This window comes from Macaca fascicularis, chromosome 13 (assembly GCF_037993035.2).
Source record: "Macaca fascicularis isolate 582-1 chromosome 13, T2T-MFA8v1.1".
Taxonomy (NCBI): Eukaryota; Metazoa; Chordata; class Mammalia; order Primates; family Cercopithecidae; genus Macaca; species Macaca fascicularis.
In genome coordinates, this window is record NC_088387.1 from 97968885 (window position 1) to 97981928 (window position 13044).

The 13044-nt window shown below is 37.8% G+C and overlaps 1 protein-coding gene across 11 annotated transcripts in view; it reads left to right on the forward strand.

Annotated features, from left to right (window-relative positions):
- The window catches only part of ITSN2 (intersectin 2), a 157499-nt gene that overhangs the window by 70252 nt on the left and 74203 nt on the right, over positions 1–13044 (forward strand). For 7 of the 11 annotated variants that reach the window (XR_006691761.3, XM_005576435.4, XM_005576433.4 and 4 more), the window contains exons 16-17: positions 5541–5680; positions 7047–7127. Coding sequence is in view for 10 of the 11 variants with exons in the window: in XM_005576435.4 (XP_005576492.3) it covers positions 5541–5680; positions 7047–7127 (221 nt within the window). In the remaining variant the exon portion in view is untranslated. The remainder of the gene's footprint in view (positions 1–5540; positions 5681–7046; positions 7128–13044) is intronic. The other 4 variants (XM_074012224.1, XM_005576437.4, XM_074012225.1 and 1 more) reach the window with 1 other exon arrangement.

The window sequence follows — 13044 nt, forward strand, 5'->3', positions numbered from 1 at the left end:
GTCTTATCTTCCAGTTACCCAACATAGTGTTCATATATATCATCAAATTTGGTATTAAAATATGCATTATTAGTGATATACATTGTTATGAATAAAGAAGAAATATGGGCCAGGTGCAGTGGCTCACACCTGCAATCCTAGCACTTTGGGAGGCCAAGGCAGGAGGATCACAAGGTCAAGAGATCAAGATCATCCTGGCCAACATGGTGATATGCTGTCTCTACTAAAAATACAAAAATTAGCTGGGCATGGTGGTGCACGCCTGTAGTCCCAGCTACTCAGGAGGCTAAGGCAGGAGAATCACTTGAACTTGGGAGGTGGAGGTTGCAGTGAGCTGAGGTCACGCCACTGCACTGTAACCTGGTGACAGAGGGAGACTCCGTCTCAAAAAAAAAAAAAAGAAGAAGAAGAAGAAATATGCAGCTATAACACTTTGCTGATAGACATGAAAGATTCCTGAATAGGCTGGGCACTGTGACTCATGCCTGTAATCCCAGCACTTTAAGATGCTGAGGTGGACAGATCACTTGAAGCCAGGAGTTTGAGACCAGCCTGGCCAACGTGGTAAAACCCCATCACTATTAAAAATGCAAAAATCAGCAGGGGTGGTGGCACGCATCTGTGGTCTCAGCTACTCGGAAGTCTGAAGCATTAGAATCACTTGAACGTGGGAGGCAGAGGTTGCAGTGGGCCGAGATGGTGCCACTGCACTCCAGCCTGGGCAGTAGAGTGAGACTCTGTCTCAAAAAATAAAAATAAAAAAATAAAGATTCCTGAGTAACTAGAGACATTTTGTGTTCCTAAATGAACTAGCTTAATATTATATTATACATGAATACTATGTCAGTTCTCTCCTAATTCATATATTCTGTTCTTTTTGGGTTTCTTTAAATGAAACTTGGCAAGATAACTGACAAATTCATCTAGAAAATAAACTGTACAAGATTAGGCAAAACTTGAAAAAGAAAAACTTTGGTAGGGGGGAGGAGACTAACCCTATCAGATATCAAAACATAAGATATGAAAGTTAGAGTGCCTAAAATAGTTTGTTATTGATCAGAAATAGAAAAGTAGAACAATGGAATTGAATAGAGTCTAGACAAAAACCTATGCATGAATGGCAACTTAGGATAAGATAAAGTTGGCACTTAACATTAGTGGGGAAAAGATGGACTTTCAGTAAGTGATTTGGGAGACAGTGGATTATCTGAAAGAGTTGCCGGGGAGCTCTTTACTGCTCTGTATGTACAGAAATAAATTCTAGATAAACTAGCAGGCTAAACAAAAACAACTTAAGAAAAACTATTATAAAACCGGAAAATATTTTATAATCTTGGTATGAGGAAAGTCTCTTTAAACAATATATAGAGTCATGAAGAAAATTATTTACAGATTTGATGATATAAAAATGAAAAAGTCGTAATGAAAGACAGCATAAACACTAAAAAATTTGAAGTACATGTAATACAAGAATTTAGAGCTTCTACAAATCAAAAATTATGACAGCCCAATAGAAAAATATAGGCAAAGGATAAGACCTAACAATTCAAGACTGTGGCCGGAAGCATAAATAGATGTTTCTTTGACTTCACTGGTTATCAAGAAAATATAAATTAAAATAACAATCAGGTTTCTTTTTTGCCAATTAGCAGAAATGAAAAAAAGATTAATAATATCCAGTATAGATGAGGGTTTGCAGAAACAGGTATTGTTGGTGTCGTAAGTTGATACAGCTTTTTGGAATAGTAGTTTGGCAATTTCTGTCAAAATTTAAAGTATGCATTAACAGAATGAAAGACAAAAATCTATGAACCACATGATCATCTCAATAAATAACAGAATGAGTATTTGACAAAGTTTAACATCCTTTCATGATAAAAACTCTCAAAAAAAACAGATATAGAAGGAAATTTCTTCAACATAATAAAGGCCATTTATGAAAAGCTCACAACTATCATAATCAATGGGGGGAAACTAAAGACTTTTCATCTAAGACAGGGGTGTCCAATCTTTTGGCTTCCCTGGATCACATTGGAAGAAGAATCATCTTGGGCCACACATAAAATCCACTGACACTGATAATAGCTGATGAGTGCTAAAAAAAAAAATCTCATAATGTTTTAAGAAAGTTTATGAATTTGTGTTGGACCCCATTGAAAGCCATCCTGGGCTGCATGCAGTCCATGGCCTATAGGTTGGATAAGCTTGATCTAAGATCTGGTATGAGGTGGGGATATGCACTTTTACCACTTCTGTTCAACATAATACTGGAAGTACTAGCAAGACTACTCAGACAAGAAAAAGGAATAAAAAACATTCAAATTGTAAAAGTAGTAGTAAAATTATCCCTGTTTGCAGATGACATGATCCTGTATGTTGAAAACCCTGAAGACGTCTATAAAACTTAGAACTAATAAATGAATTGAGTAAAGTTGTAGGACACAAAATCAGCATACAAAAATCAGTTGCATTTTTTACACCAATAACTATTCAAAAAAGAGACCAAGAAAACAATGTTATTTATGACGGCATCAAAAATAATTAAATACTTAGGAATAAATTTGACCAAGGAGGGGAAAGATCTGTAACTGAAAACTGTAAAACATTGATGGGAGAAATTGAAAAAGACATAAATAAATGGAAAGATACTCCATGTTCATGTATTGGAGGAATTACTATTTTTAAAATTATTCGTACTACCCAAAGCAATATACAGATTCAACACAATCCCTATCAGAATTCCAATAGCACTTTCACAGAAATAGAAAAAGCAATTTTAAAACGTATATGGAATCACAGAAGACTTCAAATAACCAAAGCAGTCTTGAGAAAGAAAAACAAAGTTGGAAGCATCACACTGCCTATTTGCAAATATTATGAAGCTATAGTAATCAGAACAGTATGGTACTGGCATAAAGACAGACATAGGGGCAACATGGGTGAACCTGCAGGATGTTACATTAAGCAAAGTAAGCCAGACACAGAAAGACAAATACGATATTATTTCATTTATTTGTGGAGTGTGTATATTTATCCATAAAAGTAGAGAATAGAATGGTGGCTACCAGAGCTGGTGGGAGAAAAGGGGATCACTGGGAGTTTGCTTAAAGGAAATCAACATTTCAATTAGATAGGAGGAATAAGTTCAAGAAATCTATTGTACAACCTGGTGACTATAGTTAATAACAGTGCATTGTATTCTTGAAAGTTGCTAAGAGAATAGATTTTAAGTGTTCTCACCACAAAAATGGTAAGTATGTGAGGTAATGCATAAGTTAATTAGCTCAATTTAGCCATTTTACAATGTATACATATTTCAGAACAACATGCATACTATATATACATTTTTTAATTGTTGAGTACAAAAGACAGACTTATGGAATAGAATAGAGAGCCCAGCTAATTAACATATACATTATGTTAATCAGCTCAAATATGCATACGTTAATCAGCTCAATTTAGCCATTTTACAATGTATACATATTTCAAAACAACATGCATACAATATATACAATTTTTTCTCAATTATGAGACATACAGACTTATGAAATAGAATAGCCCAAAAATAAACCCAAGTATATATGGTCAACTAATTTTTGACAAGGGCATCAAGAAGACACAATGGGAAAAGGATAGCCTCTTCGATAAACGGTATTGGGAAAACTGGATATCCACCTGCAAAAGAATGAAATTGGACTCTTATACCATACTCAAAAATCAGCTCAAAATGGATTAAACATAAGACATGAAACCATAAAACTCCTAGAAGAAAACATAGACAAAAGCTCTTGACATTGAGCTTGGCAATGATTTTTTGGATATTACTCCAAAAGTTCAGGAAACAAAAATGAACAAGTGGGACTACATCAAACTAAAAAGCTTCTGCACAGTAAAGGAAACAACAAGATGAAAAGGCAGTCTATGGGATGGGAGAAAATACTTGTGAGCCATATATCTGATAAGTGGTTTATATCCAAAATACAAGGAATATATATAACTCAATACCAAAAATCAAAAAACCCAATTTCAAAATGGGCAAAGGACCTGAGTGGACATTTCTCCAAAGAAGACTTAAAAATGATACAGAGGTACTTAAAAAGGTACTCAACATTATTAATCATCAGGGAAATGCATATCTAAACCACACTGAAATATATCACCTCACACCTGTTAGGATGGCTGTTATCAAAAAGATCAGAGATAACGAGTGGTAGTGAGGGGGGACAAGGGAACCCATGTACACTGTTGGAGGAATGTAAATTGGTATAGCTGTTATGGAAAACAGTATGAAGGTTTCTAAAAATTAAACTCTTGTATGATACAGCAGTCTCACTTCTGAATATATATTCAAAGGAAACAAAATTACCGTCTCAAAGAGATATTTGCACTCCCTTATGCTAAATACAGTAAATCAGTTACAGAAAGACAAATACTGCATGACCTCACTTACATATAAAATCTAAAAAAGTTGAATTCCTATATGGAAACTGAGAATAGAAGAGTGGTTACCAGGGGTTAGAGGGAGGTGGAAATGGGTAGGTGTTGGTCAGTGGGTACAGACCCACATCTACTCATACCAGTCAGAAAGATGATAATATAAATTATGCAGTAGCCATAATGTAGACTACCATGGAGCAATTTAAAAGGATGAACTAGATTATTTGTCCTGATCGATAAGGTATCTTATTAAATTCAAAACAAGTTGCACAGCAATGTAGACAATATGATTCTATTAAAACCCATGGAAATAAAAGTCGAATATGTACACATCTAAATATAAATGCCTAAAAAGGGGATGAACTTGCAGTTGAGATGGAGGCCTTTTAATTTTTTACTCTATATGTTTCATTTTATTTAAATTTTGTACTTCCGTACTTTAAAAATATGATAAAGTTAAAAATAGGCATTTAAATAGATAATATTGCTATTTTAATTTATTGTAATGTATTCTGCATTATATATTTCCATCTGGTTTCTTCGTCCCTGCATGAATATGTAAAAAAAAGATAATATAAAATGAAACCTTCTGTTCTTACCTCCTAAAATAATGTTACTAAATAATCCAGTTAGTAATACTTATTAAATCTTTGCTGTGAATATTTCCCTGTTCTTGGGAGCACTAAGAATAAATGGAAAGCTACTTTAACTATAGCTTCTATTAATTGAATATTAACTGTGGGCCAGAGTATACAATGGCTTTATATCCATCACCTCATTTGATGTAGTATGATGCTCATTGTACAGATGAAAAACCTGAGGATTAGATTGGTGAAGTATTTTTCCTAAAGTAGAATTGCACTTCACGTCCTAGTCCTTTTGAATGGAGAACCAAGGCTTATAACCATTTCCTCTGATGCTCTTTCCAGCATATAATCTGGGAAGTGGAAATAACAACTGTTTTCTCTTGTACTGATCTACATTATGTGTATACATCCTTCGTGTTGGTCTAGTTACATCAATTTGACCAAACAGTAAATGGCATGCTGGTAATAACATATGAACTTCTACAAAATGTAAACTGTCTGATGTTTGTTTTTCAGATTCAGGGGTCAGTTTACTTCATAAAAAATCATTAGAAAAGCAAGAATTATGCCAAAGACTTAAAGAACAATTAGATGCTCTTGAAAAAGAAACTGCATCTAAGCTATCAGAAATGGATTCTTATAACAATCAACTAAAGGTATTTATTTTTGATACTATTTATTTTTAGGTAGCTAAACTTCTTACCTTCATTATTTTGATTTAATAGAATAAATAGCTAAAGCTATTATATGTATTACATTTTCATAATTTATTGTATAATTTCAACAATACAAGAATTTCAAGACTGTTTTTAATGTTCTAGTTATATGACATAGTGTCATATAACTAAACATATACTTTATCACAGTTTCCAGTTTTTGATGACTATGTGCTGTTTGTATTGGCATCTATACATTTCCAGAACAATTGCCTTTGTCAGTATGACAGAACTGATCTCAGCCAACGTGATCCTAGGCAATTTTCAGAAATGGGAAATATGGAAAATTTGAAATAATTCAGGTGGTAGAGGCTCTTTCAACACAGTTTTTCTTTTGTTTCCTTGTTAAGTGTAATTTAATTAACCTTTGTTAAATAATGCAATAATCAGTGGAATCTAAAACAGAATCTGGCACTATGAACTTTGCATGAAAAGCAAGTTAATGTTTCTTTATTTGCCGCAGTGGCAGAGCAGATGTCCAAAACATAGACTGTCTGCATATCATTCACCACAGTATTCATTGTATACTGAAGCTATACCTATGAAAGAAACTAAAAACCAGACTCATGGCATATAATGTAAATTTGGAAATAGTCTCAGTTATTCCTTGCTAACAATATAAAGTTTCCAGAGCGTAAAGTATTCTCTGTAAGAAATAAAGCTTTTCATAAAGCTTTTGTATAAGAAATCTCTCTCTTCATATGGCTTTTATCATGCTGACTTATTTAGAATAACATTAACACCAAATACAGAGTAAACAGCATGCTAAAGAAAGGACAACATGGTGGCTTCAGGTAAGGAAGGGGAATTTGAGGTGAACAATGTTAATACACTTTACACAAGCATATATTCAGTAGAAAAAAATTTTGTAGAAAACGAAATCATTTGTCATTGCTGGTTAGACAAGCCAGCCAACTTATCTTCCCTATATTATTTCTTTAAAAAATCTACGTAACTGGGCGCAGTGGCTCACGCCTGTAATCCCAGCACTTTGGGAGGCCAAGGCGGGCGGATCACGAGGTCAAGAGATCGAGACCAGCCTGGCCAACATGGTAAAACCCTGTCTCTACTAAAAATACAAAAATTAGCCGGGCGTGGTGGCATGCACCTGTAGTCCCAGCTACTTGGGAGGCTGAGGCAGGAGAATCGCTTGAACCCAGGAGGTGGAGGTTGCAGTGAGCCGAGATGACACCACTGCACTCCAGCCTGGCGACAAAGTGAGACTCCGTCTCAAAAAAAAAAAAAAATAATTAAAAAAAAAATCTGTACATAGTTTAATTGGCTTTTTATCTGCCTTATCTTACAGTGTGGGAATATGGATGACTCTGTTCTTCAGTGCCTTTTGTCTCTGCTAAGCTGTCTCAACAACCTCTTCCTCTTACTTAAGGTTATTTTCTAATATCTAGCTTCTTTTCTTTGAGTTACTTTACTGTTTTTTTTAAAACTAGACTATTCTTTGCCTTTATCTGAGTATCTTTGTTTGAAATAACATATACAATATAAACCTTTTTCTTTCTGCTTGCTTGAATATCCTTCTGCTGTCTAACTGCCTGTTCGAGTCTAATGCCAGAGATCAGTAAGGTTGCCCACAGTAACCTTTCTCCAAAGAAGCCCAGGACACTTAGAAATATAACCTGGTTCCTTTACAACATCCCTGTGAGTGGGTTAAGTGATAAGATGATTACTAACTCAATTCAAAGGAAAATGTGAGATTAAATCACTTACCCATATCACTGAAAATCAATGTTTAAAATAAAACTTAATACTTTATGAAATCTAGGGCAAGTTTATGTCATATATGCACCAAGCTGCTTCCTAATACTGTTATAAGGACAATTTTAAAGAACCAATAATGCAGGGGCAACTTTAGTCAGGTCTAGTTACCAGGCTCATATTTAGACATGCTTGCACATCAAATAAAAATGTTTAAATTATGTAAATAGTTTTCTTCGCCATGTATAACATACAGAGTATTTAAAATGGTCAATAAATTCATATTTTAATAGAGCTTAAAGAAATGAGGTTTATGTTTACTACTTGCTGACTCTAGCAGATTTTGACTACACATTGTACTCAGTACTAAAATGGATGGCAATAGGGCAGTTGCCTGTTTGCATATATATTCCACAGTGAAGACAGAAACATGATAAGTAGAGTTCATTTGTTACCTGAGCAAAGGTAGGGCAAATTGGAAAGATGGTAGCAGCAAGGGACCCATATTTTAGCCTTTATGGTTATGGCATGAATGACCAGATTATATGATTTTTAAACTTTTGCTACGGATTGCATAGAAACTAAACTAAGTTTCTTCATCTGTAAAGTGAAGTTTAATGATGATTTGTGGACTCTTCTCCCTCACATAGTCTAATTCTTTCAGTTAGCATTTGATTCTCCACAGGCCAGCAGTTATTCTTGTCCCTTGTTTTACTTTGTTCCTTCTGCTTCCTGCCTTCCAGACTTACACTGCTTATTGATACTTTCATCAGAGCAATTTAGGAAACTAAAGAGATATGAAATCTCTACTGCCAGAGCAGTCAGGAGACTGTGTTGTCACAGAAAGTGAGAAAAGAGGTCTTCTGCAGTCACTGGAAAATCATAGAGTTATTAGTTAACATAGTACTAAAAAATATTGGCCGGGTGCTGTGGCTCATGCCTGTAATCCCAGCACTTTGGGAGGCGAAGGCGAGCGGATCACCTAAGGTCAGGAGTTCGAGACCAACGTGGCCAACATGGTGAAAACCTGTCTCTATTAAAAATACAAAAAATTAGCCGGGCATAGTGGCGGGTGCCTATAATCCCAGCTACTGAGGAAACTGAGACAGGAGAATCGCTTGAACCTGGGAGGCGGAGGTTGCTGTGAGCTGAGATCACGCCATTGCACTCCAGCCTGGTCAACAAAAGCAAAACTCGGTCTCAAAAAAAAAAAAAAAAGAAAAAGAAAAATATCCATTGAATTTGTCAAAAGGAAACTTTTGAAGACCTTACTAAAAGTGCCATTTCACTTAAGTGATAAGCAGAAGCTGGATTGCAGTGGATCAGGAATGAGTGAGAGTTGAGGAAGGGTTAAGTGAGTAGCAGCAACTCTTAGAATGAAAAGAAAAAAGCATGGGGGTCAAAGGAAAACATTTTTGTTTGTTTGTTTTTTAAGAAAGACTTGAAGGAAATAGTAAAGAGAAAAGAAAGGAGGAGGAGGTGGGGGAAAGAGAGAAAGATTGAGATTGTGGTAATTGATGGAGCAAAGTCCCTGAAGAAGCAGATTAAGATAGAATGGAGAGCACAGATTAAAGAATGGATAAAAAGAATACTTTCAGTGTAACATATGGGGAGAAGATGGATATGAATGCAGTTAAATTTGTGGTAGAGAGTAGGAAGTTGACAGTGAAACAGGAAAGGTTCCCTTGTCCCACTCGAAGGGCAAGTGATGGGGGTGTGGCTCACTTCTTCAGTATCTCCTGCTCAATCCTCTAGGGGAACATACAGATGGGCAGGCTGTGGGACTCTGACCCCAGGGCAGTGTCTAGGGGTGAATGTTTACAGCTGAAGCCCCAGTGGGGGTGTGTTACAGGGTGTTTTTTTAGTTTGCTGTCTATAGGTGGTTTGTGTTGCCCAGCTAAGTCAGACCTCCTTCCTTATCACAAGGACAGAACAGAGGGATTTCTGTATCCCAGGGTTTCTTGCCTTGGTGTACTGGAAGAATTGGATCACATGTGGGCTTGGAGAATGAATACAGGGTTTTATTGAGTAGAAGTAGCTCTCAGCAGATGGGAGACAGAAGGGGGATGGTTTTACCTTGGAGTCGGGCCGCAACCTGACTTCTCTGACTGCTTTGGCCAAACTCTGCGCTGTTCCTCTGGTCAGTGGCCTGCTGGCCTGCCGGTGCCTGTTGACATGCTCTTCCACCGGCGTGCTCTTGATGACCAGCTCTTCTTGTGTCATCTTCTGCCGATGTGTTCCTCACGACATCCAGCTGCTTATGTCTCTGCCTTTCTAGGATCTTGGGTTTTTATAGGCATAGGATGGGGGTGTGGCAGGCCAGAGTGGTCTTAGAAGATGCAACTTTTGGGTGCGAAGGCAGGAGTGCCTGTCCTCACCTAGGTTCATGGGCAGAGGCCTGAGGGTGAAGCCCTAGCCAGGAACCCGCCTTTCTCTACCCAGTACTTCACTGGCCCCCTCCCTTACCGACAGCTTCAAGACTTAAAATCAGAAGTAAGTTGAACCATCAGAAAGAATCTTCCTGGGTAGAGGAGGACATGATATAACTCAACCTAGGCCAGAAGAAGAGGGGTGGGGATGCTGGAAGTTCTATTGATTTTTTCAGATGGAAAGATGAGAGAGCTGTAGTCTGATGGCCTAATGAGGCAAGGTTTATAGCTGGTAGTGAGGAGAATGGATGGAAGATTAGGAAGTTTCAGGAGAGAAATAGGCATGAAATAGACATTTCAGTGCAGATATGTAAGCTTAGTAGAGGAAAACCTAAGTGTGCTGAGCAATGTTGAATGTCTATTTGAAGTTGGAGGTGATGTATTTAAATTGAAAACAGTATGCCTAATTGTATGATTTTTCCTCACCAATGTTCAGCTGTTTAGGTATAAGCACAGAGAAAGCTGATGAAATAGGTTCATGGTTCCTACAGGTTTGGGGTTTTAATGGACGTGCACAAAGAGAGAAGGACAAAAGAGTTACAGATTTGACAAAAACATTATGATGAAGATGAACTCTGAAACATGAACTAGACATGAAGGATGTGAAGAGAGGAAGGGGTGTTAATAGAGAGAATGATGGGAGTCAACAGAATGGTCTCAGTGAGGTTGAAAACCTACTGATGGCCGGGCGTGGTGGCTCATGCCTGTAATCCCTGCACTTTGGGAGGTCGAGGCAGGTGGATCACCTGAGGTCAGTAGTTCGAGACCAGCCTGTCCAACATGATGAAACCCTGTCTCTACCAAAAATACAAAAAAGTAGCTGGGTGTGGTGGTGTGCGCCTTTAATCCCAGCTACCCGGGCAGAAGAATTGCTTGAATCTGGGAGGTGGAGGTTGCAGTGAGTCAAGATCACGCCACTGCACTCCAACCAGGGCAACAAGAGCAGAACTCTGTCTCAGAAAAAAGAAACAAACCAACCAACCCTATTGATATAGATGTACCAGGTGTAAGAAAAGTTCGAAGGGTAAGAACTTACGTTTGAAGAATGGGGTATTTGGTCAGTGGTAGTTCTGTTTCTGATTATAGTTAGTAAGACTCAGGGTGTAATAATGGGAATGATGGATTAAGTAGAGTTAAAAAGGTCATTGCTGAAGAGATCAGCCTGAGAGTTGAGGTTTTGATTGCATCATTTATGTGGATGTCAAAGACTTGGAGAACAGTGAGGTGAGTGAATGACCAGGTGACTAATAGATGACAATAAAAAGGAAGGAGAGAATGGTATTGCTGGATGGTAGGAGCCCCAGAAAAGTATGTAGTTGGTAAGAGTGAGGGGGAAATAACCATCTGAAAGTGGCAATGAAGAGCAAGGAAAATACCGTAGTTATCTTCTGACCCTGATGTAAATGGAGTATATGATAATAAACTGAGAGAGGACTAGCGGAAAAGTGGTATCCCGAGGGGTCAGCCAAGAAGGCGAAGAGGTAAGAGAATTTTCGTTCAGAGAAGATTGGTAGCTATGTGATAGTTTCCTGATCACATAGAGGAAGTTCTAGGAGAGTGGAGAGGTTTAAGGAGAGAATGAGTAGGGGATTGGGTCACGTTAAGGGATAAACAGCACTGTAGAGATAAGAATTCAGGGGATAAGGAATGAGAAGAAAGGCTGTGTCTTATCAGTAGGTGAGATGGAATTGGTCCTGATAGTGTTGGAGGAGGACAGGCACTTAGTTCTAATGCTGTGGTCCTTTGTGATAGAGCACCTGGGTTAATTGCTCCTTTAGGCTACTTGTAGTGACAACAGAAGTAAAATATTTAAAATTATTTATCTTAGAATGTTATGTTTTACTGGAACCTGCAATATGCATGTACAGAATCAATAATTTTTACTCTTGCTTAAGATATACCAAGACAAATAAAAAAGCCAGTGGATTCAAAAGTGAGACATTTGACAGGCCGTTATACCATTAAGAAAATTTACACATCTGGCCAGGTGCTCTGGCTCATGCCTGTAATCCCAACACTTTGGGAGGCCAAGGCAGGCAGATCTTGAGATCAGGAGTTTGAGACCAGCCTGGCCAACATAGTGAAACCTCATCTCTACTAAAAATACAAAAAGCCGGGCATGGTGGCAGGTGCCTATAGTCCCAGCTACTTGGGAGACTGAGGCAGGAGAATCACTTGAACCCAGGAGGCAGAGGTTGTAGTGAGGTGAGATTATACCGCTGCACTCCAGCCTGGGCAACAGAGCGAGACTCCGTCTCAAAAAAAAAAAAAAAAAAAAAAAGAGAAAATATTCACACATCTTTAGCAGTGAAGTGCAGTGAAAACTGTACTGGCCTAGGAATCTAAAAAAGTAAACTCTAGACTTATCCATGCCACCTGCCAGTTGTGTAACGATTTGTCATTTACCCTCCAAATTTTGCTTTCATCCTTTGCAAAACAAGCTGACATTATCTGCCTTTCGTCTTTGCAGAGTCTTATGATTAAATGAAATAGCATGTAGATGAAAATGCTTTGTAAACTCTTATATACAAATATACAAATATTTTTGTTATTTGTGAAAAAAGAAAATTATCTTCCCCCACTCTTCTTAAGAAAGGGGCTGTCAGAATCTCCAAAATATCTTTAGTGTTTTGTTAATGGTAGAATTGTGGTTTCCTTCAATGAGTTAGGTCTTAACCCTCTGCTTCCAAGGAGCTGGGGTAATCTGCATTAGTAATACCCCTCCAGGTGGCGTAACCCACCATGACCAAGTTGGATTTACCTCAGCCATACAGAGATGATTTAACGTACAGAAAAGTTTAATGTAATTTACTATATAAACAGACTAAAGGAGAAAAAGATTATGCTCATCTCATTAGATACAGGAAAGGTTTTTGTTTTGTTTTGTTTTTGTTTTTGTTTTTGAGATGGAGTCTCACTCTGTCGCCCAGGCTGGAGTGCAGTGGCGTGATCTCGGCTCACTGCAAGCTCCGCCTCCCGGGTTCACGCCATTCTCCTGCCTCAGCCTCCTGAGTAGCTGGGACTACAGGCGCCCACCACCATGCCCAGCTAGTTTTTTATATTTTTTTTTAGTAGAGACGGGGTTTCACCGTGTTAGCCAGGATGGTCTCGATCTCCTGACCTCGTGAGCCACCCGCCTAATATCCATTCATGATTTTAAAA